This window comes from Myodes glareolus, chromosome 10 (genome assembly GCF_982192425.1).
Source record: "Myodes glareolus chromosome 10, mMyoGla1.1, whole genome shotgun sequence".
NCBI lineage: Eukaryota > Metazoa > Chordata > Mammalia > Rodentia > Cricetidae > Myodes > Myodes glareolus.
The window spans coordinates 58,352,347-58,378,561 of NC_142035.1; the positions used below are offsets into that span (position 1 = coordinate 58,352,347).

The window sequence follows — 26,215 nt, forward strand, 5'->3', positions numbered from 1 at the left end:
TTTAACTAGATTGGCTGGCCAGCAGGTCTGTAGAATTCCTCTGTCTTTGCTCTCCAGTACTGGAGTTACAGGTGTGAGCTGTCACACTTGACTTTTAGGGATCTGTACTGGGGTCCTCCGTACTTATATAACCCTGTGTCTTCTGAACTATCTCCCTAGTCTCAAACTAGGTCTTTTTGGAGGTGATAAATAAAAGTATATCTGGAAGATAGTCGTGCTGTGGCTGAGAAATAAAACTGGAGCCAGCCATACATGTGCCTTTATTTAGATAGCTTTTTTTCAGAACCCAGCCAAATTATCAGATACCCCAAAGTATCCCTGTTTACCCCAGAGTAAACCCATCCTAAAACTGGCAGAACTGGATGTAGACTTGGTGACTGGGCTCGTGTGTGAGTGAGTACCTCTAGAAGTACTGTAGACAGCCCAGTGCAAGCTAAGTGGGCAGTTCAGAATCAGCAGTGAGGCTGCACCTAGGTCAGGCAGACACTAGGCTTCAGGTGGCAGAGAGTTCTCCCAAGCATCAGGCTGGACACCAAGATTTGGGCCATAGTGGAGAAGGAACAAGACCAGAAGCTCCCTAGGCTTGGTGGAGGTTCAGCTACCGGATTCTTTGTGGTCAATGACTCTAGCTGGGTTGGGTTGGAGTCCTGGTTGATCTTGCATGAGGCCTGTCTGGTTCAGGCATACATGGTAAGCTGCAGCCACTGAAAGAGAAAACTCTACATCAGTACAGAAACAAGCAGAGGCCCGCCAGCCCTAGGATCTCTCACATCAGGAATCAGACAAGGGCAGGGTCTTAAAAAGAGCATCCTGCTCCCTTTCCTGGGTCTTTTCTAGGAGAGTGTTTTCTGGAAGTGCAACTTGGGGGACAAAAGCCTCGTGGTACACACACCCCAGGAACCACTAGGCCCCCTTTCAGGTTCTTGTCTGGGAGTGAGGCGCACACAGGGTCCTCGTTCACTCCACCTTGGGTTGTGTGGTGCGGAGGATGTGCTCTTTGTTACACTGACCTCGAGAACATTCAATTTGATGATGCCATCTCCGTCCTTGTCAAATGCATTGAAAGCTCCTGTGTGAAAGAATGCATAGGCCAAAAGCCAGTCACTATCTCTGCCATGATCGTTTGCGCTTTCCTTTTCAGGTTTTGGCTTTGTGTTTGCTTTTTAAAGAGTTTATTATTGTGTGTGCTTCTGGGCACATCACAGAACACACGTAGAGGTTGGAGGGTCGCTCTGAAATTGGTTCTTTCCTTCCACCTCATGGGTTTCAGCCATTGAACTCTGGTCACCAGACACATGCAGCTGAGTCATTTTGCCAGCCCTTGTATTATTGAACCAAGGTCTATCCATGGCTCCTAGGCTGGCCTTAAACGCATAATTCTCCTACCTCTACTACCTGCTGGATCAAGAGTGAGCATTATCTGAATGATCAGATCTATGATTGAAGAAGCCCCTGTGCCGAATGCTGACCTTCAGCACAAATCCACGCAGTACATAACCAGCATCGTGGTCATGATGTGTCTTCACAGCAGTAGAAACCCTAACTAAGACACTTACTGAACATCCCTTCCAGTCTGACGAAGCAGCAGATGAAACTGTCAAAGTCAATGTTCATGTGTTTGTCTGCATAGCGCATGGTGATGATGTCATAGAGTTGGCTGTTGAGGTGGAAGCCTAGGAAAGGCAGGGAGAAGAAACGGGAGTGAAGTTCCCAGGCTTGCAGTCTCTCTTCCCTGCTTCTTGGCCACACTGGCCTGGGAAAGGAGACACTCCCCCTGCTCTCTCTACCAAGACCCATCCCATCCTGCTTCCACAGCTCTCGGGTCTGCATCTTACGCCCTCTGCCCCCAGCACCTGCATCATTGACTGCATTTCGCATCTCATAGCTATTGATGGTGCCGGAATGGTCTGTGTCATAGTGTTTGAAGATTTTCTGAAAATTGAAAATTCGAAGATAGCGGTTACACACAATCCCAAGTTAACCCTGCCAACCCCCACATTAGACTCTCATCCTACCTGCCAGGCCTTGATCTTTTTCCAGAGGTGATGGAACTCCTGCAGATTCAGCCTCCCAGAGCCATCTGTCTGGAGGATGAATGTCAGGGCCACAGGCACATAGAAAGATCCCCTGAACTGGGAGTGGTATCTAGGGTACTATGCAGGAAGGCGGAGCAACCAGCATCCTCTACCTTGCTCCTGATCCCAGGTTCTATCCTTCCCCTCCATCCTTAACCAGAGTTCCTACCATCTCTATAGCCCACTGAGCCTGTCCCCTAAGAATAATCCTTGTTTGGGCAGCATCCCAAACAGGATTTCAGGCCTGTGATAAGGCAGGAGATGATGACAAGCTAAAACCCAGTATCTTTCCCTAACCCTCACTGCCAGGCCATGATGGCCCGAGTCAGGATCCCCTTAAGCCTTTCCCTAGGCATGGACACCCCTAATTGTTCCCGACTCTAAGGACAGATAAGAGGATTGGGGATGGTGGCCGGAAGGATACATCCATGAGAGCTATCATGCTTCGGCAAGACTCCAGGGTGAACCCTTGTGTCTTCAGGTCCTTGTCTGGGGGGATGGAGAAGGGTGAGGAGCTGCTTTCAGACAGCCATGGCCCCTGCCCATCCCCCGCATCTGGCATGAGTCCCTCACGTTTGTTCACCACTGTGTTAAGGACGTTCTTGAGTTCATCTGCACAGATCTCCATGTCCTGCGGGAGAGGAGAGTTGTGAAGGGCAGAGCATCCAGTGGACCGTCCCAGCTGCCCATGCTTGTAAGATCCCTTTTCTTCTGCCGTGGGAAGCTGGGACTTTTCTGAGCAAGACAGGCCAGTTTCTGCACCCTCGACTGTAGCAAGCAGCTCACAACCTTCTGGTTGCGAGCCACCCAGTAGTTGTGTTAGACCCAAACATAAAGGCACAGGTTTCTGTGATGTGACCCACATCCTCTGCTAAACAGTGGGTCTCTTTAGTTGGGAGCCTGCGGCTAGGAGGAAAACACGTACATCGCCTGCGATCTGCCTGAAGATGTTCCGGAACTGTTGCTGCTCCTCAGTCTCCTGGTCTGTGTGGCCAGGCCGTGCCTGTGGGGACACAGAAGACCGGTTCATAGGAACCCGGGCCTCAATCCCAAACAGCCCCACAAAGCGGAAGTAGCTGGCGCAGGCTTATGTTCTCAGTCGACCCGCTGCGCCGGAGTAGGGATCCTTGGTTCAGCAGCTCTGCCCTCTGCTTCTCTAGCCCTGCCCAGCACCTCTGGCCAAAGGTTGCCTTCTCCATGCCAACATGCAGATAGCATCCTCCATCCTCTCCCCATTTTCTCCACTGTTTGGAGCCTGACTCTTCCAGTCAGGTCCTCTAACTGCCTCTGTCTCTGGGGCTAAGTATTTAAAAGAGCCTTGGTCCAGCCCACTATGTGGGTACTTCTGGGTAGAGTACATGGCCCTGGAGTTCTGTAGGACTGCATGGCTGCTGCCCCGCCCCCCACCCCGCTTTCTGCTACCATCCTTTTCCCTCCCTGAATTCTGAACTGAAGACAGTGCAGCCTCCCCGTCTCCAGAAGACTTGTCTCAGCTCTGTTCTGCTAGAAGCTCCAGAAGGCTGTCCTGCCATTCCCATCTGGGGACCAGTTTGGTGTGGCAGCCGACCTGCAGAAGTACCCCGAAGTTCACAGAAACTTGCGAGGGGGTGACTCCAAATCCCTCTTTGTTGAAGAGATCCTCCCTGGGAGTGGCTGTAACCCCCACGGGTCCCTAGAGCATAGCAGAGCCCCATTGCGAGCTAAACTCCCCATCCACGCCGCATGCTCAAAAACCTGTGGGGCTTTCCCTTGCTTATCGGGCCCTGCTTTGTCTCTGCCCTCCTCTGCCTCCTGGTCCACACCCAGCTCCTTGTTGCTGTTTGCTCTGTCTGAAACGAAGATGATGGGCTGGGGAGGGGAGGGAAAGAGGATGGAGAGGGCAGGAAGGAAGCAAGGATTACAGGCTGATAGGCACCAGAGACAGCCTCCCCCGGAGCAGCTTTGTCCAATGAGGAAACGGTCACACTCAGGAGCTCCTGAATCTCAGTTCAAGTTCTGTGTCTGCACCGACAGGCTGTGTGACTGCGGAGAGATGCCAAGTCTCTGGTGCTCTGTGTGTGTGTGTGTGTGTGTGTGTGTGTGTGTGTGTTGTTTGTCTGCAGCTGAATCACACTATGTAGCCCAAGCTAACCTTGAGTACGCCATGCACTGGCTTGAACCTCAGTTCTTTCTCACTTTTATTCATATTTTTAAAAATTATTAATGTGTAGTATAAAATTAATGGGCCCATTATTTTATCACGCCAACCACATTTCTCCCCATGGTAATACAAAGTAGTTTATATAAAATTCTAAGAATGCTGAAAGTACATGATGGACATCAGTGATTTAAAACACCATGGATCTTTCAAATGAAAAAACATTGAATTCCCCCAGTGTAAAACCCATTGAAAATGAGTCAGTGGTGGTGAACGGCTTTAATCCCAGCACTCGGGGGACAGAGGCAGGTGACCTCTGTGAGTTCAAGACCAGCTTGATCTTGAGAGTGAGTTCCAGGACAGGCGCCAAAGCTACATAGAAACCCTTCCTTGAAAAACCAGGAAGAAAGGAAGGAAGGAAGGAAGGAAGGAAAGAAAACGAGGCCTTCCAGCCTTTCAGGTCCATCATGGTGGCACACAATCATAATCTCAGCAGAGAGGATAACCACAAGTTCAAGACCATCCTAGCAGGGATCAGGGCTCCAGCCCCCCGCCCCGGTACCCAAGGGACCCCTCAGAATGTGCTGTTTGGTGGCTTGTCAGCACCCCAGCCAGCCTTCCCTTCATGTAAGAAACGCCTTCACTGACCATTTACTTATCGTTACCGAAGCTGGGAAACCCGACTTTTTCTTCTGATAGGGTTTTTGTGGGGCCAGATGAGTTCCAGCAGCAGGAATGTTACTTTAACGTTCTGCTCGTGCAAGAGCAGAGGCTACAGAAGGGCTAGAGAGTGGCAGCCAATGACAATGAAGCAAGCAGTCCCAGCCACAAAAGCAGCCTGACCAGGGAGGCTCCACTGTCCTCCCATGCTGTTTAGGTCACCCAGGGCGACACATGGGAAAACAGCTCTACCAGTTTTGGCTCCAGGAGGTGCCTTAGACCCCAGCTTGCTTTTCTAAACAACAGCTCTAGCCCAGGCAAATGAAGCTGGTGGGGATCTCTGAACAGGCAGCAGTGATAGACTGAGGGGACCAGTGGGCAGTACAGCCACGGGGCATCTCTACCAGCCATACATATAGAGGCTCACATGCAGGTCTTGACAACACAGGCCCTGGAGTGTAAGGACACTAGGGTTCAGAGCAGACATATATGGGACTGGTTCCAGTGTCCCCACCTGCTCCATGTGTGCCCTTGGGCACATCACTTCACTTCTCTGAACATGAACCCTCACTTCTAAAACCATAAGCAGTACTCACCTTGTAGATGCTATTCTATGGGGAGGAGGTCAGGGGCTGCTACAAGCAGAGCACACAGTAAAGATTCCCTCTGGTCTGGATCAGCACCCATGCTAGAACCTCTGCAACAGCTTCCCCGAGATCACCATAAGCACCTGTACCAAACCTTGTCTGATGGCTGTGCTGTTTCAGAACACCGACTGGGGACCACCTGGCTCCAGTGCTGGCTATGTCTCTTCCCGGATGTGTGGCCTCAGCAGACTCATTTGTCTTTACCTTTGCTCCCTCTACAAACAGGACTGATAATGGAGCCGCTGTCCTAGGACTACTGTGAAATGGAGGTAACACAGGACAAGTACCTGAAGGGTACCCAGCCCAGCAGACGCTCCAAGAAGAGAAGGAAGAAGCACTCTTATACATGCCACACGTGTACATACACACACATGTTGCACAGGCATACATACACATGCATGTATATACACCCAAGCTGCTCAGGTGCATGCATGTGTGTATGTACACACATACATGTTGCACGTGTGTGCACACATGTTGTGCAGGTGTTCACACACATGCATGCATGTACACACACATGCACAGTGTCCTAACTACTCACCCTGTTATACTCACCTTGTTTTTTTTCTTTTTCTGCATAGAAAGGGAAACAGCAAATGGGAAATAGGTGAAAATCGGGTTTCTAGACTAGCCAGTGCTCGAGGCTCTGGGGTCCAGATACTGTGATCGGTTGGAACTTCAAAGGATATGAAGGCCATTGAGATGGCTCAGTGGGTGAAGGCACTTGCCACCAAGCCTGACAACCCAAGTGTGGCCCCTGGGAACCACACGCAAATGAAGAGCAGTGACTGCCACCGTTGTCCTCTGACCTCCACGTGTGCATGTACATACACAAATAAATAAAATACAATTTCAAAGGGTGTGGAGGGAAAGTGAGAGGAGCTTTCTCTCTCTACAGCAAGAGACTGACAGCCCGCCAGGCGTGGGGGAGTGAGGAGGTGCGCGCCTTTAATCCCAGCACTCAGGAGACAGAGGCAGAGGGATCTCTGAATCTGAAGCCATCCTGGTCTACACACAAAGAAAGTTCCAGGATGGCCAGGGCTGCACACAGAGAAACCCTGTCTTGAGACTCCCACTGCTGGGGAGGGAAAGGACCTTCCCAGGCTTTAAAAAAAAAATGGTTACCAAAATGTGGCTCTCTCGAACCTGTGTGAAAATAAGTTTGCTTTAAGAGATCATTTAACAGGGAGATTTAATATGGGCTTCCAGGGTTGGGGCTTCCTTCATAAAACCAGAAGGCTTGGCGACTGCCCTGGGCCTGCTACTCCCGTAGCAGCAGTCAGCTGAGCCTTGTTGTTCCTCCACTGCTGAGGCCAGTGTCACATGAGAGCTGCAAACACAGCACTAGGGACTAGGGACAGGAAAATCCCTCCCTTGATCTGCTGTACGCATGGGACACGCCAGCTCCTGTAAGCCCCTCCCCTTTCTAAGCAGTGCTAGAGCTGAATCTAGGGCCTTGTGGATCCCACGCCCTAGTCCATGAAGTCTTGAGTCCCAATGGATACGCTACGCTGATACAGCATCCAAAGGACGAGAATGAGCAAGATACACACCTAACACCAAAATCCGACACGCAGCGGACTAGGAAGGTGCTTGGCTCCTACACTAGCACAGAGTCAGCATTATGATCATGGAAGTCACTACATGAAAGGCAATCAGTGGGACGTTTGTCCTGACTCAAGTCACACTCACTGAGAACAGCCCAAAGCTCCACAGCAAACCTGAGAATCCTCAATCCTCCCTTCCCTCACACATATACACACCACACCCACATACACACCCACATACACACCACAGCCACACATTACACACCACATACACATACACACCACACATGCACATTACACAACACATACACATACACACCACACACACAGACACACCACACACACATTACACGCCACACACGCACATTACACACCACACACATACACACCACATGCGCACATTACACACCACACACACATACACACCACACATGCATTACACACCACAACCACACATTACACACCACACATACATACACACCACACACACACATTACACACCACACACATACACACCACACACACATACACACCACACACACACATTATACACCACACACGCACATTACACACCACACGTACATACACACCACACCTGCATATTACACACCACACACACATTACACACCACACGTACATACACACCACACCTGCATATTACACACCACACACACTACACACCATACCCACATACACACCACACCTGCACATTACACACCACACACATACATACTACACACATACAAATTACATACCACACACACATACACACATACATATCATGCCCACACATATACAACACACGCACACATTCTGTGCTTCTGTAGGCTAGAAGGTAGGAGAATCTGAACTTGAGTTCTTAGCCCCTGCCTGCTACTTCCTGCCTCTGAGAAGGCCAAGAAACCATTTAACCTACTGAGGCACCACCTTCTCTTGTGAAAAGCCAAGATGCCATCCACTTCTTAGAATGTTGGGGAAAACTGATGCAAACCACACATGTGAGGAGAGCTTGGAAATCCCATGTGGCTCACAAGCCATACCTCATGTGGGGGCTTACTGATTTGACCCCATAAGCATGGCCAGGGCATTAATATTATCCCCATTTTGCAGAGTAGAAAACTGAGTCAGAGGGGTTCTGTAACTTATTCGAATCACCAAAGTGGGAGGTGAATGATCCAGGTTCTGACCCTGGGTCCTGAGTCAGTACACTTCTTTTTCTCTGAGTGAGAAATCGGATTTGCCGTCATTTCCTAAGTCCAGCCACCTTCCTCGAATTGACAAAACAGTTTCTCCTCTTCCATGTTCCCGGCTTCTGACTGACCAAGTGGTTCTTCCATTGTAGAATTGTTTTCCTTCTGTCCTACACATTAGGCTGCCCTCACCAATACCACTTTCCCACCACCCCCTACCCCTGCCTGGGCTGGAAATGTGACCCCCCCAGAGATCGTCTCATATCTAAGAACCTAGTCACTTACCACCGGCCGATCCACAGAGATTGTGTTTTCAGCTTCCCTGTGAAAAACACAAACATAGTGTCTCGGTATCCCCGACTATACATGAAATGCTCCAAGAACTTGTTCAGGCCACATGACTTCTTGGTAGTCAAGGTGAGACTAAACCTAAAAGAACCCTGGGACTACACCTTCACCCAGGAGTCAGCCCCATGTAACCATTCCCAGAAAAGCCTAGGAGCACGGCTACTTGTGGTACTGTCAGTGCTCCCACGGAGCACGGTCCAGTCACCTCCTCCCTGCATCTCTTCCAGAGACAGAACTCAGAGCATCAGCCTGTCAATGCATCTGTGGTCAAAGGCAGAGATGTAGCTTCGCTGGCTTCCCTTGCAGCTCAACCACCCTCAATGTCTCATGTACCTACTCTGCGCTTTATTTTTGCTGCTTATCCTTTCTATAAATCTGAGATGTCACAATGTTTCCTTGTCCTTTGTCCCTAGAGTGTTAAGCTCCATGAAGGTAGCAAGCTTCTTTTGTTCACTAAACCCAGTGATTAGAAGAGTACTTGGGTACTCTTCAGGATGAAGGGAATGAATATAGTTTTGTGGGCTACTCTGGCGTCACGGGGCTGTAACTGCAACTCCTTAGGAGGCTGGGACTGGAAGGTCAAAGGTTTAAGGCCAATCTGAGTGAGTTCAAGGCCAGCCTGGGACACTTGGTTAAACCCTCTCCCCAAATAAGTGAGAGGAAAGTCATGACAGAGGGCTTGCCTGCCGTGCGTGAGGACCTGGCTTTACCTGTCAGGGCTGCAGAAAGTACTCAAAGAAGTGAAGGAAATGAGTGATGGGCTCAGGAGAGGAGAATGGCAAAGGCCAGGGGCTGTGTGACCTCTTAGGGGCAGGTAAGGCACATCAGGCTGGTACTCACTCCGAGAGATTCCTCTTCTCAGAGAAGACCCGGAGGATGAACTCCCCCTCCTGATGGGGCTCGTAGGTGGAGGGCACAATGACGTACTCGCTGGGGGGCAGGCGGAAGCGCTGGGACACTTCCCGCATGTTGATATAGGTTTTGCTTCTGGCCTTGGAGGCGTTGTACAAGAAAAAGTCCTTCTGCAGGTGTTGCTTATTCCCATGCATCTGAGGACAAGAACCCAAGACACCTGAGCTCTGCGGAGGGCGGCCTGGACCTACTCACAGTCCCCTCCGAGGGCTCCTTCCTAACCCTTTGGCCATTCATTTCACAGTCTCCACCTACCTACTCTTAATTCCTAAGGCCCCAGTTGCTCAACAGCACAGACATTCCAGATCTCACTTCCCCTTCCTTTTGTGTGTGTGTGTGTGTGTGTGTGTGTGTGTGTGTGTGTGTGTGTGTGATCCAGAAATGAAGGTCAGGCCTATACTTTCCCTAGATAGGACCACTCACCAGAACCGGTGATCCTCAACTCCAAATCCCTCAGCTTGACAAGTGCCCCAGAGACGGGGAAGGACCTTGGCTGGGTTCTGAGGGAGGTGATTCCCCTATCCCAGAAAGCAGCCACCTTTAGAATGTGTCTCTGTAAGTGTATACGTGTGAAAGAATGAGTGTGTGAAGGTTTGTGTTTGATGGGCAGTGTATCCTGGTGGAAGTGAGAAAATGCACATCATGGGGTATGGTACCCTCCTATCATCCTTGATCATCGGCCCTACCAGGAAGCTTCTCGGGGAGTCACAGACAGACTTAGGACCCCCCAAGAATGCTGTACACCACTGCCGGCCACCGCCACTGCTTTACCTCTTTGGGAACCTGAAAGCAAAATAGAGAAACAACACCTGTGTTATGAATACAGCGCTGGCCGAAGGGAATGTCAGCAACGCTAGAGTGGTCGCAGACTAACTCCTGCTACCCACCCGGGCAGCCCCAGTCCTGCCCGCTGCCCCCGCGGCATTTATGCTGGTGACAAATGTGTGGGCCCGAGAGCAGGAGCTCTGGTGGTCACTGAGGACCAGAAAAGCCAGAGGATCCTGCTGCAAACGCCAGATTCTCCCCCACTGGAAGGGCGTGTGTTCTGCGCTGGCACGGGTAGGGTCTCCATACCTCGTAGATCGCAAAGCCAATGGTAAAGAGATTGGCTCCCAGCTTCCGGTCCTTGCGCCGGTTCTTCTGCATCAGAGCCACCAGGAAGCTGCAGATCACCTCAGAGTCGTCAGGGTCATCGTCCTCCTCTAGGAGCTGCAGACGGTACTGCGGGTTGGTCCAGAAAGTGTCTGTGCCCCCCAAAAGGGAGTCCACGTTCAGATATGGAGAAAGGACAGGAAGGAAAATGAGACAGGGAACCTATGTCCTAGGTCCCCTTTGTGAGGGGTAACTTGTAGATTTTTACTTCTATGTGTATAGGTCTGTGTGCCACATGCATGCCTGGTGCCCATGGAGGTCAGATAAAGACCGTCATATGGGTGCTGGGAACCAAACCTTGGTCCTCTGCAAGAGCAATAAATGCTTTTTACCACCGGGCCATCTCTTTAATCCCCATTAGATGGATTTTGACTTAGAATTAAGACAGAATGCCCAGATACTTCTGAAATGATCCTAAAGTTACTGCTGCCATTTTGTGCTACTTGTTTATATAAATGGAATTCTCAAAATTGCCAATTATAACATCAAAATATCTGTCAATTCCAAAAAAATGTTAAAGATGTTCTGTGTCCTACCATATCTAATATTCAGCAAGATTCAAATCTTTGTATAAAAGTAAATAAGTACATCTATCTCACCAACATACACATTTGCTTTTGTCTTTAATAGTGGTGAACATATGTGTGCACTAACAAATTGTTTTAAAATAAAATAAGTTTATTTTCTTTTCATTTTTTGAGACAATTCTATACACCTATATACCCAGGGTTGTGTAAAAATTCCTCAATGAGCCAGGTGGTGGCAGCAAACACCTTTAATCCCAGGACTCAGGAGGCAGAGGCAGACGGATCTCTGAATTTGAGACCAGCCTGGTCTACAGAGCAAGTTCCAGAACAGCCAGGGCTACACAGAGAAACCCAGGTGCGACTTCTGCTTTCTAACTGAGCCCTACGTTCCCATGACACCTGAACTACGTATCCTAGCTCAGCTTCTCGTCTAACGTCCCCCCTCTCTCTACCACCCATTTCCTCACATTTATTCACTTTTTGTTTTCATTATAAAACACGTATGGATGTTGCGTGTATATGATTATGTGTGTTTGTGTGTGAAAGCAGGTGCATGTATGCCATGGCATGGGGGTCAAAGGGCAACCTTGAGCACCAGTCCTCTCCTTCCACCTTGTTTGAGGCTCTGAGCTGCTGGGAATTCTCTTGTCTCCATTTCTCATATGACTGTAGCTCTCTGGACTTATGGACACACTACTGACCGTGCCTGACTCTTATGTGGGTTCTGGGGATCCAGACTCAGTTTATCAGGCAAGCTCTTTATAAGCTGAACCATCTCTCTTTATCCTCTAGTCAATGGGTGCTTCAAACTTCTCATGCCATTACCTGAGGTCCTCTTCCTATATCTTCACAACCAAACACATCAAAAGCTCATCCACTTGGGTCATTGCTCTGGGACCCTTGATATCATTCACTATTCCATCTCTAAATCTCAATTCTCCCCTCCATCTCTGAAGCCCCCCGACTTGACCAGGCTTTCGGCATTTCTGCCATGGACTGCTGTAGTGCCTTCCGGGTCCTTGAGTGTACCTTCAGCAGGACTGACATGGTGTTCTGACAGTTGCCTGCTTCAGCCTTCGCTAACGCAAATGTACCAGGGAGTTGCTACCCGCTCCCTGTTAGGGATTCCTCAGCATGGCTGTGTTCTTCCTTAAACGAGGATTTAATGAGACAGTGCATGCCTTAAGCAAAGTACAGACCCAGTAAATGCGGGCTAATATTGGTCTACCTGGAATGAGTAGTGCCCAGCCCCTCCCCCATCTCAAGGGTCTCCCACCTGGGAAGTTGCGGCAGCCTCCGGCTGAACAGCCCCTCACCCAGCGGCCCTCGTTTACAGACACCGTCCAGGTCTGGAGCTTGTCAGACTCCAGGGCGTCAGCCGTGAGGTTACAGATCTCCAGCTTTGTGAAATGGTAGACAAAGTCTTCGTATGACATCCTGACGGGTTGAAAGAGAGACGCACGCAGGCTGGGGAAGGGAAGGCAAGGGCTACTCCCACCCAACAAAGTCCCCAGAAGACCCTGGCAATGCTGGTGCATTTGCTCATTTGCTTTTGAGAGACAGGATTTCATGGTGTAGTCTAGGTTGACCTTCGACTTTCGATCTTCCTGCCTGTCTACCAAATGATGGACCTACAGGTGTGTGCCTGGCGCTGCACTCCCGACATATCGACCCCACACATTTATATATATGTCTTAGAGGAGTGGCTCCTCATTCGTCTTTGATGAGAGAGCACCGGATGGAAAATCATTCTCTAAAATGTTACTGTGCATTTCACCATTGCCAGGCACACTTTAGGCACAGGGAAAAGAGATGTCACTTGGGGAAGGATATTTTTAAGGCTAATGACATCACAAATAAATGCATCTGGGTTCTGAGGGAACCATAGGAGTTGTAAGGGACCCTCCTGCCAGCTGAGATTCAGAAGGCTGACATGACCAGAATAAGGGAGGCACTGGGAATCAGGTAAGAAAAGCCTCTTGGCTCAGAAGAGAACTGCATCAGAGCCGGTGTACAGGGTGGCCAGTGCACAGGGGTGGCCAGTGCACAGGGGTGGCTTCAACAAGAGTTGATGGGCATTGGCCTGGGATGGAGCTCAGTCATTACTAGGAAGTGGCAGTCTCTTGTCGGAACTTCATCTTAGTGAGCCTTAAGGCCGAGTGGGAAGACAGGGTCCAGATGGAGCCTGGTGGCTTCTGATTGGGAACCGAGGTTTCACCTCCCTGCCTGGGTCGTGAACTTACCAGAACTCTCCATCCTCAGTGACCTGGTGCTGGAGACGGTCCTTTTCATCTCTGTCTACCAAGCTCCAGTCCTTCCAACTGGTGGGAAAATAGAGGGACTAAGGAAGGAGGATGGGGGGTGGCTAATGTGGGCTGGGACAGAGGGTCAGAGAAATACTAAATTAGAGAAGCCCGCGTCTAGACCACAGCCAGTATGAGCCAAGGAAATACAGCTCCGACCTGCTCCCCTCGGTGGGAAGGCCTGCAATCATTTCCTGCCACCTTCAATGCTAAGACCAAACTCCTCGAATGGGTTCACAAGGACTTCACTGTCTCTGGCTGAATCTTCTAGCCTCCTCATTAAGAACTCGATTCTGAAATTGGCAAACTGGGATTCTCCTGTGACGACAGCCAGTTATGTAACCTTGGACATGTCACTCGGCCTGTCAGCTTTGACTTCCTCAGCCATAAAAGGGAAACATTATGTCATCTACCTCAGAACTATGATGTGTTCGCAAAATAACCCATCGGAACTGTTAGCTTGGTTCCCCACCGAGATGCTAAGATCTGGCATGTAGATGGCTCTTCTTTCCAGGCAGGAAATGGTCGCACCATCTCAAAGCCTGGATGCTTTTACACTTCCTAGACTCGTTGAGTTAGAGTTAAGCTAAAATGGGGTTCAGGGTGTGCTTGGAGTCAGGGTGCCCTGGAATCAAAGTGGAGATTGGTGGGAGACAGGGCCCCCATTCAGCAACTCCTGCAAGCGAGGAGTCAGCAGGAAGTGTGTTAAGGCACCGAGTTAGTCTGGAAAGCACAGCAAGGTCCTTGCAGGTGACTTGGACTAGCGGGAAGAGACGATGATGGGACACGGAGGACCTCCCACAGCACCGAGCGCCATTCATACAGCGCTACCTCCAAGTAACCCATCCCACCCAAAGCGTGAAGGGAGACCACTAGAGGGGCTGTAAAGTTCTGGAGCCTTTGATGACGTCTCTGTGGTGGTTGTCTTGTGATCCGCAGCCCACTCTTTTCAGAGGTGCGCAGTAAAATTCCTTCACAGGACTTTCGGGACGTTGTGTGTGGTCGTCAAAGGAGAAGCCAGCTTAGTCTCAGGTAAGCACCTTCCCCAGCTGTCATGTCTACGTCTACTCCTCATACAAGCCACCCGAAAGTGCTGGTACCGCTCCCGTTTTACAGAAGAGGCAAAGAGACACTAAGAAGGAAATTGCCTGCAAACTCCCTGCACTGAGACGCTTCTAGAATCATTCCTTTCGTTGGGTGGTGGTGGTGCACACCTTTAATCCCAGTCCTTGGGAGGCAGAGGCAGAGGCAGAGGCAGGCGGATCTCTTGCGTTTGAGACCAGCCTGGGCTACAGAGTGAGTTCCAGGAAAGCCAGGACTACACAGAGAAACCCTGCCTTGAACTGCCCCTCCCCCCAAATCATTCCTTTCAAGTCTATAATCATCATTATACTCACTGAGTCTCTGGTTTTCGTTTCCAGCTCCAGCCCCTTTGGGGAGCCCACACCTTCTCTTCGGGTCACTGGTTTGAATGTGATGTTGCACCAGTACCAACCAGTACTCTCATGGTTTGGTCCCCAAGCCAACAGTGTGGCCCCAGGCTCTCTTGCTCTGTGGCCTGCCCCACCTACCCATCACTCCAAGAGCCGTTCCACTCCACCTGACCCCAGGGGTTCCGCAGCCGCACCAGCTTCACCTTCTCGCCTTTGAACAGGGCCTGGGGCAAAAAGCAAGTTTGGAAAGATGGGGTGTCTGACTCGCTCTGAGAACTGGGGTAGAAGCCGAGAGAACTCAGTATGAGAACTGTCTGCCTCGCCCTTGCTGACCAGGTAAGGAGCCCGGTCATTGTTTGTGTTGGTGGAAGGTGAGCATTTACATATTAAGCATTTCTTTGTGGATTTTCCTTCATTTCTCTTTTCTTACTTTTTTCTTTATGTGGATGTATGAGTTATGTGTACCACATGCCAGGTGCCTGAGCAGACCAGAGGCTGTCAGATCCCCTGGAACTAGAGTTATGGGTAGTTGTGACCAGCCTAACGGTGCTGGGAGCCAAGCCCAGGTCCTCTGGGAGAGCAATAAGTGCTCTTTGCTGCTGAGCCACCTCCTCTTCAGCTCTTATTTTTACTATGTGTGTGGTCGTGCAGGCGTGTGCATGTATGTGTGTGATGTGAGGGTGCCTTCTCCCCCGCCCCCTCCTATTTTCTTTTTTTGGTTTTTCAAGACAGAGTTTCTCTGTGTGCCTTTGGAGACTATCCTGGAACTAGCTCTGCAGACCAGGCTGGCCTTGAACTCAGAGATCCGCCTGCCTCTGCCTCCTGAGTGCTGGGATTAAAAGGTGTGCATTACCACTGCCCAGCTCAGTCTTCTCTTCTACAATGGGTTCCAGGTTTCAGACTTGCACAATGAGTGTTTTTACCAACAGAATCACCTTGCCAGCCTTCTGTGTGGGTTTTAAAAAAGGCTCCCGCTGGCTAAACTACAGATGGACCAACTAGAAAAAGACGCCTGTCACATGCACTGGGGGCTGCAGACACTCTCTCAGCCCGTTCTTTTCTTTTAGGGCATACCATGCCCAACTGAATGTTACCACTTCACAGTGTTCCTGCCTGGGAAATGACCCAGGAAACTTCAGCAACCCCACAGGAAGCAACATATTGAAAATGAACATGAAAGAACAGGAAACATGGCAATACTCAAATCCAGCTTTGTAAGATAAAAGCAATATTTCTAATTATTCCTTGGAGCCATTAGAAAAACTCCCATCTTCACCATTAAAAGCAAAGAAAGGGGCCAGGGAAATGGCTCAGTTGGTGAAATATCTGCTGGGCAAGAATAGAAAGCCGAGTTTGGATCCCCGGCACCCGTGTGAAAAGATGGCACAGTTAAGGATGTCTGTAACCCCAGCATGGGGAGGAACAGATGCCTGGAGCTCATTGAGCAACCAATCTAATCAACTGATCAGGTCCATGCTCAGTGGGAGACACTGCCTCACAATAAGGTGACCCACCGAGGGATAGCCAGTGCTGGCCTCTGACCTCCGCACACACATCACACAGGCAGGTACATTCGCTTCACACAGCGATGAACCAAGCAGCCTACACAGCCCCTCATCTACCTCTAGTTTGTCCCATAATGCCCCCTGACCCCCCGGAAGCCAGCTTGGACCTGATGGGCCAGCTCTTTCATTGGTGAAGGAGGCATAGACTTTAGGAGGTCAACTCAGCTGTGTCCCCACGTCCCACCAAACTCCACAGGACTCACCTCCTCCAGCCCGGTGACCGAGTAGGCGTGACCTTTCACCAGCCCACAGGCCATTCTTGTCTCATACTGCACGGGAACAATTGTCTGTAGAGCGAGAACCAGACAGCCTGTCAGGAACTGGTGGGTAGAAGCTCTGCTGCTCGGAGACAAGGGTTGACCCTGGCTCGTTTCTGAGTTACCTCAGACTAAGGACGGCTTATTTCCCTGACGGTATGCCTTGTGGCCAGCATCAGACCTCACTGGTGTTTTTCAAGGGCAATGGGAAGATGCAGTCCCAGACCCCTAGCTGATCAAGCTGCCCTGATGATCAGAGTGCAAGGTGGGTGCTGGAATAGAAGGTGAGGGAAAGAATTTGTCCCTCCTTTCTAGACTTCCTCAGAGAAGCAGAGGGGACAGCTGGGGTCTATCTGCCTTCCCTTGAGCCCATCCAGAGTGGACTATTCCCCAAAAAAAGGAATTGAGAAAGGGAGTTTAAAAAACCCTGTAGATCTAAACTGTTGACATTACCCTGCCTCCCTCACACTTACCTAGGACATGAAAGTCAAGAAAACCTGGTCCCTACTCCCTACTGGGACTACTGGAAGGTTCGCTGTTGTGACGGAACTACACTCAGTACAGGGAGGGCTGTCCTAGGCCAAGTTGTAGTCCTGAGGGTTCTTCTGCAGAAGTAAGATAGATCAGGAAGTCCCACTGAGCACTGCACAGGCTCCCAGCACCAGGGGTCTGGTAACAACAGCTTTGGGGTGGGGTGACTTCTGAGAGCCATGTGGGTTTGCATTCCCGAATCCTTCTTCAAGGTGGCAGGAGAGTCTGGAACTTTGTATCTTAGTCTCTTGGATTTTGTTCCCCATTAGACCCAGGCTAGGGCATAGTATTCATGCCTAGACCTCGAAGGCTTTCCGAGATGACTTTCGGTTCTACACAGCCTATCATTTTGACCCATTTTGACTTTGGGACTTGGTCTTATGAAATCCATTGTGAATGTATACCAAGATGTTTCTACTAAGAAGCTTATATAGCACTTTTGAAAACAGACTTTAAAAAAACCCTCTAGCTTTCCAATAACAGAATATTAGTAAGTAAATCATAACATATTTGCCCATTAGAATATTGTGCAGCTACTAAAATGATATAAAAGAATACTAAAGTACTTAAAAATATTAATCTGACAAAAAAGTGAAAGAAAAAGAAAAGACAGGCTGCAAAGATGTAACATATAATAAGATGATTTTAAAAACAAAAATATGGTTCAAGTATGTTCCAGAAAGATATAGCAAATGCTGGGCAGTTATCTTTAGATGGGAAAACATAGGCTACTAATTTTCCTTTGTCTTTTTATATGGCTCAGTCCTTCTGTAACATATGTGCCTTCCAGGTAGGAGGATGTAAGCCCTGGAGGGCAGGGGCCCGTGTTCCCCAGGGAGAGCGCACAAAGGGGAGGGAGTTTGTTCTCTTGGCACTGACTGCTCTGGGGAGCTGACGTCAGGATGGGATGTGTAGGTCAGTCGTGACGGCTGGAGGTGTACACACCCTTGTCGGTCTGTCATCTGAGCCCCTGGGGTCCAGGTCTGAGTCTCTGAGCAGCGAGTTATCCATATTTCTCACCATCCGCGCAATCAACTCTCCCATGTTCAGACCCGAAGGAGAGGTACCGTAAGTCAGGTTGGTGCCGTCCTAAGGCCCGGTGGGAAGGAGAGCGGAGAACCCAGGAGAGGGAAAGAGCAAACAGGGAGGGAGGGAAAGAAGACAGGAGAAAGGAGTGACAGACAGAACAAAAGAGGAGATATCAACTGTGCACAAAGGCAGAAAAGATGCAGGAGAATGATAAGGAAGAGGGCTCTCCTGTGTAGGGGCCTAAGCTGACTGACAGCCAAGCCTTCCTACTCAGGGAGTGCTGGGAGAGAAAGGAGGAGTTAGCTTGCGTCATCCCTTCCTCTGAAAAGAAATGCCCCAGACTGCTAGTCCCAAAGCAGCCTACATGGAGCCCAGGCCATGGTGGCTCCTCTCCTTGTCCCTGTCTCAGTTCATATCACCATGATGCACTGAGAGAGGGACTCAGGGGATCATCCAGCCGGTAGCACAAAGCCCAAGAATTGAGGTGATGTCATAGCTCAGTGGCTAGGGAGCGACTACTGTTCCTAAGGGCAACGGTGGGCATAGATCTACAGCCAGTGACACGGTTGGCCTTGTGGCTGTGCTTGCTCTGAGCAGTCTGACAAAGGAGGCCTGTCAGTGGAGCCTCTGGATCCATTTCTACCTGAATTCTAGGGCATGGAATGTCATTGCTCAGTCTTTTTTTTTTTCCAATTGAGAGCTACCCATCACCCCCAGGAATACATTTCCCTTGAAAAAACTGTCAATTTTAAAGTCAAGAATCATTCATGCTTTTTATTTTTTTAAAGCAGGATTTCGCTATGCATCCCAGGTTGGCCAGAAATAGCAGTCCTCCTGCCTCAACTTCTAAATGACAAATTGCTGGGATTGCTGGTAGTTCCTTTTTTTTTAGTGTGGGGTGGGGATGCATGCACAGTCAAATGACAGGTTGTGGAGGTCTCTTTCTCCCACGAGGACTCCAAGGATCAGACCCAGGTCCCGAGGGTTAGTAGTGAGTGCTCTTACCAATGAGCCATCTCACCATCTGGCTCTTGCTTCTTAAAACGAAACATTCACCCTCTCCCAGCAGGAGCAGCGTGTTGCTAAAAGTAGAAGGCTTCCTGGGAACCAGACTTACATCAATGGAGCAGCCCATGAGGGAACCTCTCTCGATGGCTTTCCTCATGATCTTGTACATGTCACTGGGAGCATCCTTGATCTCAAAAAATTCCGTCACCCCTCCTGTGAAGTCCTCCATGGCTTCGGTGGTGTTCCCACCTTTTAGAGCTTCATAGGAACCATGGAGCCTTGGAGAGAGGACAAAGCCAGTCTAGACTCTAGGAGTTCCAGGAAGTATGATTAGTTAAGTTAAGACAGAGAGCCACCACATTGTCCCCATTCCCCCAAGGCGTTCTTCCACTGTCTGCTGAGCCCAGCAGCAGAGGCAGAGAGTCTAAGGTAAGAGACAACCTGGCTGAGCTCCAGAGATGCAGTGAGCTAATGCAAGACTAGACACACCATCAGGAAGGCAGGATCAAGAGCCAGCTTCAGGAATCGCACACATCTTCATTTCTTCTCATTAACTTCATGCTTTTCAATTAGGCCTCCTACTTCCTGGACCTGATCTCAGGCTGACACAGGGTCTTAGCTGAACACCCATACTACACACAAGCATGTGTCCACATGCCTCGCCCAATGTGAGCGAGACTTCAGCTGAATTCTCAAATCATTTCCCCACCCACAGTCCTGTCTCCCATCCAAACCGTCGCCTTACTTCGCGTAAGCCTTCTCCAGCAGAGCACTCCAGAACTCATTGCGGTGGTTGGATTTGGTGAAAACCAGCTGATTGTTGTACGTTGGCAGACAGTCATCAATAACCACGTCTACCCAGTCTCCATAGCGCCAGAACTGCAAGAAGCGAGACACACCATCACATCCATTGTCTGCCCTGACCCGAGTCCACATCCCACAGGGCTCTGAGCCTCAGCTGTCATTTCCTAGGCTTTGCACCTGAAGCTTGCCTTGGAGTGTGGGAGTCTATCTCTAAATACAATGTGAGCTACACATGTGATGCAGAAACCACATGTCTGCAGCTCTGGACACTCTGTGAATATCTTAGGACCTGACACTTTCCTCCCTTGCCTAGAGATCTGGGACAGATCCGCTATAAGTACTTTCATGTATTCCAAGCGGTTCCAGTGTGTGCCCAGGATTGAGCTGAGATCTCATAAGGTTAAGTAAAGCTGTTGGGCTAACTTAAGTCTGTCTGTCTATCTGTCTTTCTTTCTTTCTTCTTTCTTTTTTCTATTTTCCTTTTCCAGTCTAGAATTTGTCTCTGAGTCAAATGATCAGTACCCAGAAAAGTTCTAGTGGATAAATTAATTCTAGAATTAATAATTTCAGGTCTGGGTCAAACTCGCAACTAAATGCCCAGATGACTAGAATTTTCTTGCAGTGATAGACTTGACTTAGACTCTGCTGTCAGGGGTACAGAGTAAGGGAGCTGCAGTTCATGAACCAGGGGTCCCAGTAAAAACCCAGAGCAGGCGTCTTAGGAACCTGTCTGAGGGGGCTGCAGCAATTACATAGCAGCCAGCCAGCTGGAGGGCAAAAATAGACACAGAGCAGAAGCCAGGATGCCTTCCTGCCACCCTTGCGGGCACAGTGGAAAGTGTGTTAAGTCAGAGCACAGACAACAGCTGCTCCCTCACAAGCTTGGAGCAGCCAAGGGGTCACTGTCCACAGGTAGGTGTTTGAATCCCTTCCTTGACCCATTGGGAGGTCAGGGTCAAAAGACCAGAGATGGGTAGACGGGCTGTGTGGTCATATAATTTTCTGAAAATATTTCTTGACTCCAGAGAGACAGAACTTTTCCTGAACCTTGAAGCCAAGTTTATAACTCGCCTTGAGATCATCTAGGACCACGCACTTAAACTGCTGTCCTGCTCTGTCCTTGGCCTGTTTAACAGGCCTTTAAGAGATCAGCGTAACCAATCTCAGTATGCTTTGGATTTCCCATGCAATCAGCCTTTACGACCTAAGCTAATGCGTAATTTCCATCTTAAGTAATATACTTTCCCATGCCCTGACCCAAGACTATGCATGCTGTGGTAATTGTTTACCAAAAACAGCCAACAGGTTGGAAGCAACCTTAAGCAAGAAATATCCCATAAATATTGGAAGTAACGCGTGAATACATGATAGTGTGTCTGTGGTTCTGAGTGCTCTTCTGGGAGATTTGGGGTCAGTAACACAACTTATTTCCTTGTAAAACTCTGTTCAAGATTACTGCAAGGAATTACTCCTTCCTTTCCCATGCCATGCTTTCTGCACCATTCAGTAAATACAAAGCAAAGCCTACTTAAGAGGCAGGCACAGACTGAGATACACACACATGCACACGTGCACACCACACACACACAGGCAACGGACACGTATAAAACAGGCACAGGGAGCTGGGCAGTGTTGGCACATGCCTTTAATCCCACCACTTGGGAGGCAGAGGCAGGCGGATCTCTGTGAGTTCGAGGCCAGCCTGGTCTACAAGAACTAGTTCCAGGACAGGCACCAAAGCTACAGAGAAACATTGTCTCGAGAAAACAAAACAAAACAAAACAAACAAACAAACAAACAAAACAACAGTCAGAGATGAGAACAGACATAGGTGTGACAGCCAACACACACATACATCAGATACCACACAGAGGCAACAAGGACAGACAAGTCACACACATAGAACAGACTATGCCGGCCAGTGGTGGCACACACTTTTAATCCCAGTTCTTGGGAGGCAGAGGCAGAAGGATCTCTGTGAGTTTGACTGTAGCCTTGTCTATAGAGTGAGTTCTGGGACAGGCTGCAAGATTACGCTGAGAAACCCAGACTCAAAAACCGAAACCAAACAAACAAACAATAAAAACAAACCAACAACAACAAAAAGAAAACAAAACAAAACAGACAGACTACAGACAGGTCAGTAACCACAGACTGTGAACAGACGGTAGACACACAGGGAGGGAGAAGTGGACTGGCTCTTGGTTAAACTAACCCAAGAGAAGGTTACTTTGTTTCCATTTCTTAACCCAACACCGAGCATTCCTGTCCTTCTCTGTGGTTATTTTTAACGCATCAACGAGGCCTGGCTGCCATCTCAACCCCATCCCCATTTTCTCACCTGGAAGTGGAAGATCCCTGCATAGTTTTCAACAAAACTTTGATCATGGGGTATAACTCGGAAGAGCAGTCGCTCGTTCAGGGTCAGGCAAGCAATGGCTGCAAGAAACCAGCAGTCCCCTGCATGCAAACACAGACCTAGTTAGTCAGGCGGGGCTGCCTCTCGGGAAAGAGACAGCCCAGACCCCTGCCAGGAGTTTCCCCATGGCTGAAGAACTGGGATGCTTACTCTGCCCACTGCCCTACTTCCTGTCTGTCCTCTCCTGATGTGAGAAACAGGATAATGCATTCTCTTAGGACTGGATGTTTTCCTAAGGTCAACTGATTCCTTCTTTTACAAGAGACTCACTTCCTTCTTGGAGACAGAGCAGTGAGTAATCATGGCCGCCCTCTGTCTTTGCTGGGTGAGCCCATTTTCCCTTCTGGCATCAAGAAAAGCTGCATGATGTGTATCAGCTACACATGTGTTGCAGGGCCAGTCTGCAAAGGGCACTCAGGCTGGCAAAGGGACATACCCGGTGCCCTGACAGTCTCGCATATCTCTACATGGGCTAGCTACCACCCTGCTGGTTAGGAGAGACTGCCAACTGCCCAAGACACCTATCTCCTTCCTATGGATCAGCAGCCTGTCCTCGGAAGCAGTGCATTGGTTTGAGGGGCTCAGAGCTTAGTCCACACTCTCCAGGCAGTGTCCCTAGGTGCTGGAAGCCCCAACACCCAGGAGGTCCTCAGTCTCTTTTTCTGGAACAAACTAAGCTGATGCTTTTCAGCTGTCCTTGCCTTTTGGGGGGTGTTAAGTTTTAAATTGTCTTTTAATGTTGCCTCCAATTTGCCTTCACAGTCTGCCCCAGGGAGGGTGCTCCCAGAACAAAAGGTGGTAGGAGAGAAAGGGCTGCGCCACAGCCAAATGACAGGCCAGCAGAACCCAGGCCGCTCCAAGCCAACAGAACCTGGGCCGCTCCAGGACAGCAGGACCTGGGCCTCTCCTCCTCTTGGCAAACAGCACCTCTGTCAAAAGACTCCATTAGTGTGGAGACGTCTTGTATGATGATCCGAGTTTGATCCAAGTTTGGCAGAAGGAAAAAACTGCCCCCCCCCAAACGCTCTCTGACCTTCACAGGTATGTGCCATGGTATGTGGGTATGTATACACACACACAATTAAAGGAATAATAAAAAAAGGTTCTAATATGCATTAAAAGAAAAAACAGAATTTGGTTTCTTCACATCCTGAATAGAGATGGCACCTGTTGATTAGCCCTGGGGCATCAGGCAGGACATGGTGGAGGGAGCTTCCTACCTAGATCTCCTTGGCAGATGTCAGTTCTGTTGGCACCACCAATGATAAATCGGGGATTCTCACAAATTTCCTGTGGAACAAAAAGAAAACAACCAGGAAATGTTAGTAATTGTAGGAGCTCCGGGCTGACCCAATGGCGTACTGCCCTGGTACCACAGGATTTACAGTCACTGACCCTACGCCTCTGCAGGCATCCCTGTGTGTGGGATACCATCACAGGCATCCCTGTGTGTGGTACCATCACAGGATTCCCTGTGTGTGGGATACCATCGCAGGCATCCCTGTGTGTGGTACCATCGCAGGATTCCCTGTGTGTGGGATACCATCGCTGCTCTTTTCCAAACCAGAGAGCTAAAGCTCAGAAGCTGGGTGTATTGGTTCACATCTGCAGTCCTGACACTGGAGGGGCTGAGGCAGGAGCATGGCCAGTTCAAGGTCAGCCTGAACTACATAGGAAGACCTGGTCTTAAGACAAATAATAAGCAACCGAGGACCAGCGAAGGTAAGAAAATCGCCCCCAAATTATCCCCTTTTCTCTCCCACACTGATACTGAATAGCATGAACTTTGAGAGGTGGGGCAAAGGGACAGCAGAACTCATGGATTTTGTTTTCTAAGCTAGGGGAAAGGATGCTAGAAGAAAAAGAAAAGGATCCCCGTTTCTAAGATGTGGACATGAACACATAGGACATGAGTCAGTATCTGTCCTAGTGCCCACAGGTCTTGGCAGTCTGGGAGCAGACAGTAGATGTGGTGTGAGCCTCACCTGCCCCCTCCTGGTTTGTTGGAAGGGGCAAATCCACCCAGCTTGCACGGGAAGCTGCAGTTTCCAAAGTCAACAGACTAGGTCTTGCACAGCACATCAGCAGCCAACAGAGGGCGCTCTTGATCTCATTCAGTGTTGGCTTTGCTTTAATTTTTTTTTTACTTTGAAGGTAATTAAAAATTTAGTGTTTTGATTTTAATGTTGTTCTTTCTTCACAGCTTCAAGAAGCTTTGTTATTCCTGTGAAGTGTTCTGTGCTCACTACTTTTATGTCCATGGCACGAGCTAGAGTTATTTGAAAGGAGGGAACCTCAACTGAGGAAAAAAAAAAGCCTCCATAAGATCAGGCTGTAGGGCATTTTCTTAATTAGTGTTTAATGGGGGAGGGCCCAGCTCATCGTGGGTGGTGACACGCTTGGGCTGGTGATCCTGGCTTCTCTAAGAAAGTAGACTGAGCAAGTTCGTAAGCAGCACTGTGCCACCTCTCTGGCTTCTGCACCAGCTCCTGCCTCCTCCAGGTTTGTAGGGTAAGAAGGGCCAGTGAAAGAACACCCTGGTCCTGAGACCAGCGCCAAGGAAACACACTCTGCCCATAACCAGTTTAGGAGTTCAAATCCAACCAATCCCAGAGCACAAAGTCCAACCAATCTTTGAGTTTCTCCCAAGCTCAGGAATTGAGTTCCTACTAATCCCCACCCTGAAAATCTCTACCTAGGAAAGCTCCACCCTTAGGAAACCCTAGATAAGCCCTGTACCTGTTCAGTTTGGGGCTGCCCATTTTTGCCACCCTGGCAAAGGCGACCACTCTCCTGGATTCCTCCCTCCCAGTAAATGTCTGGAATGAGGCTTGTTGAAATGACTTTTTTTGACCAGTGCTTAGGAGAGCTGCGCAGAGAAGTAACGCGGCTCCTCGCTGGAGCCAAGGAGACTGGGGCACTCCGGTGGGAAGACTCCCTCAGCAGAGCAGAGCTGCCAGGGCTCTCGCTGGAGCAGGAGCAGAGCAGAACCCTAAGGCTTTGATTGGGGAAACCGTCTCCTGCTGGAGCAGAGTCGCTACACTCAGGAGAAACTGAACAGAGCTGTAACATCTTTGCTGGGGAAACCCTGCCCTGCTGGAGCAGAGTCATTTCACTCCCGTTGGGGAAATCTTTCCTGGAGCAAGGACTATAACACTTGGCAGGGAACCCGCCCCACTGGAGTAGAGCTGCAACACTTCCCTTGAGTCACCTTTCCCTTCCTAGCTGTAGTATTCCTTGGCTTCCGACTACCAGGTCACCTTTCCCTTAAGAGCTGTATTTCACAAGGTTCCCTGCTTGTTTGAGTTCCAGCCTTGACTTCCCTTAGTGATAGACTGCCAGCTGCACCTGTAGGCTGAAATAAACCCTTCCCTCCCCCAAGTCGCCTGGGTCATGGTGTTCATCACAGCCCCACACTTCGTTTTTCTTTCTTGCTGTCTCCCCGTCTTTCTCTCTCCTCACAAACACACGCTTCTCCAAGCGAGCTGAGGCCCCCACAGTCAAGGATGCCTCCTTCCTCCTACATGGGGAGTCACACTCATTTCACACCAACCCCTTCTGGTGTAGCAATAATGAATGATGTGGAGTAATAAACCAGTGACACCAATGTCGGATGTGTTCTATTGGGTGGGAAGGTGTGGGCAAGAAATAAACTTGGAGTAGAACTGTTT

The 26,215-nt window shown here is 49.5% G+C and overlaps 1 protein-coding gene across 2 annotated transcripts in view; it reads right to left on the reverse strand.

Annotated features, from left to right (window-relative positions):
- Positions 1 to 242: 242 nt before the first annotated feature.
- The window catches only part of Capn3 (calpain 3), a 50,124-nt gene continuing 24,151 nt past the window's right edge, over positions 243 to 26,215 (reverse strand). Inside the window, exons 2-24 of one of the 2 annotated variants that reach the window (XM_087911278.1) lie at positions 23,765 to 23,834; positions 22,467 to 22,585; positions 20,067 to 20,200; positions 19,431 to 19,599; positions 18,230 to 18,373; positions 16,700 to 16,783; positions 15,070 to 15,155; positions 13,439 to 13,516; positions 12,472 to 12,632; positions 10,591 to 10,760; positions 10,288 to 10,299; positions 9,445 to 9,653; positions 8,542 to 8,578; positions 6,075 to 6,092; positions 3,810 to 3,923; positions 3,001 to 3,078; positions 2,649 to 2,706; positions 2,500 to 2,564; positions 2,016 to 2,084; positions 1,854 to 1,932; positions 1,557 to 1,673; positions 1,011 to 1,069; positions 243 to 704 (exon numbers count right to left, since the gene is read on the reverse strand). In XM_087911278.1, the coding sequence (XP_087767404.1) occupies positions 678 to 704; positions 1,011 to 1,069; positions 1,557 to 1,673; positions 1,854 to 1,932; positions 2,016 to 2,084; positions 2,500 to 2,564; positions 2,649 to 2,706; positions 3,001 to 3,078; positions 3,810 to 3,923; positions 6,075 to 6,092; positions 8,542 to 8,578; positions 9,445 to 9,653; positions 10,288 to 10,299; positions 10,591 to 10,760; positions 12,472 to 12,632; positions 13,439 to 13,516; positions 15,070 to 15,155; positions 16,700 to 16,783; positions 18,230 to 18,373; positions 19,431 to 19,599; positions 20,067 to 20,200; positions 22,467 to 22,585; positions 23,765 to 23,834 (2,157 nt within the window). In that variant the 3' untranslated portion in view covers positions 243 to 677. The remainder of the gene's footprint in view (positions 705 to 1,010; positions 1,070 to 1,556; positions 1,674 to 1,853; positions 1,933 to 2,015; positions 2,085 to 2,499; positions 2,565 to 2,648; positions 2,707 to 3,000; positions 3,079 to 3,809; positions 3,924 to 6,074; positions 6,093 to 8,541; positions 8,579 to 9,444; positions 9,654 to 10,287; positions 10,300 to 10,590; positions 10,761 to 12,471; positions 12,633 to 13,438; positions 13,517 to 15,069; positions 15,156 to 16,699; positions 16,784 to 18,229; positions 18,374 to 19,430; positions 19,600 to 20,066; positions 20,201 to 22,466; positions 22,586 to 23,764; positions 23,835 to 26,215) is intronic. The other variant, XM_048459725.3, reaches the window with a different exon arrangement.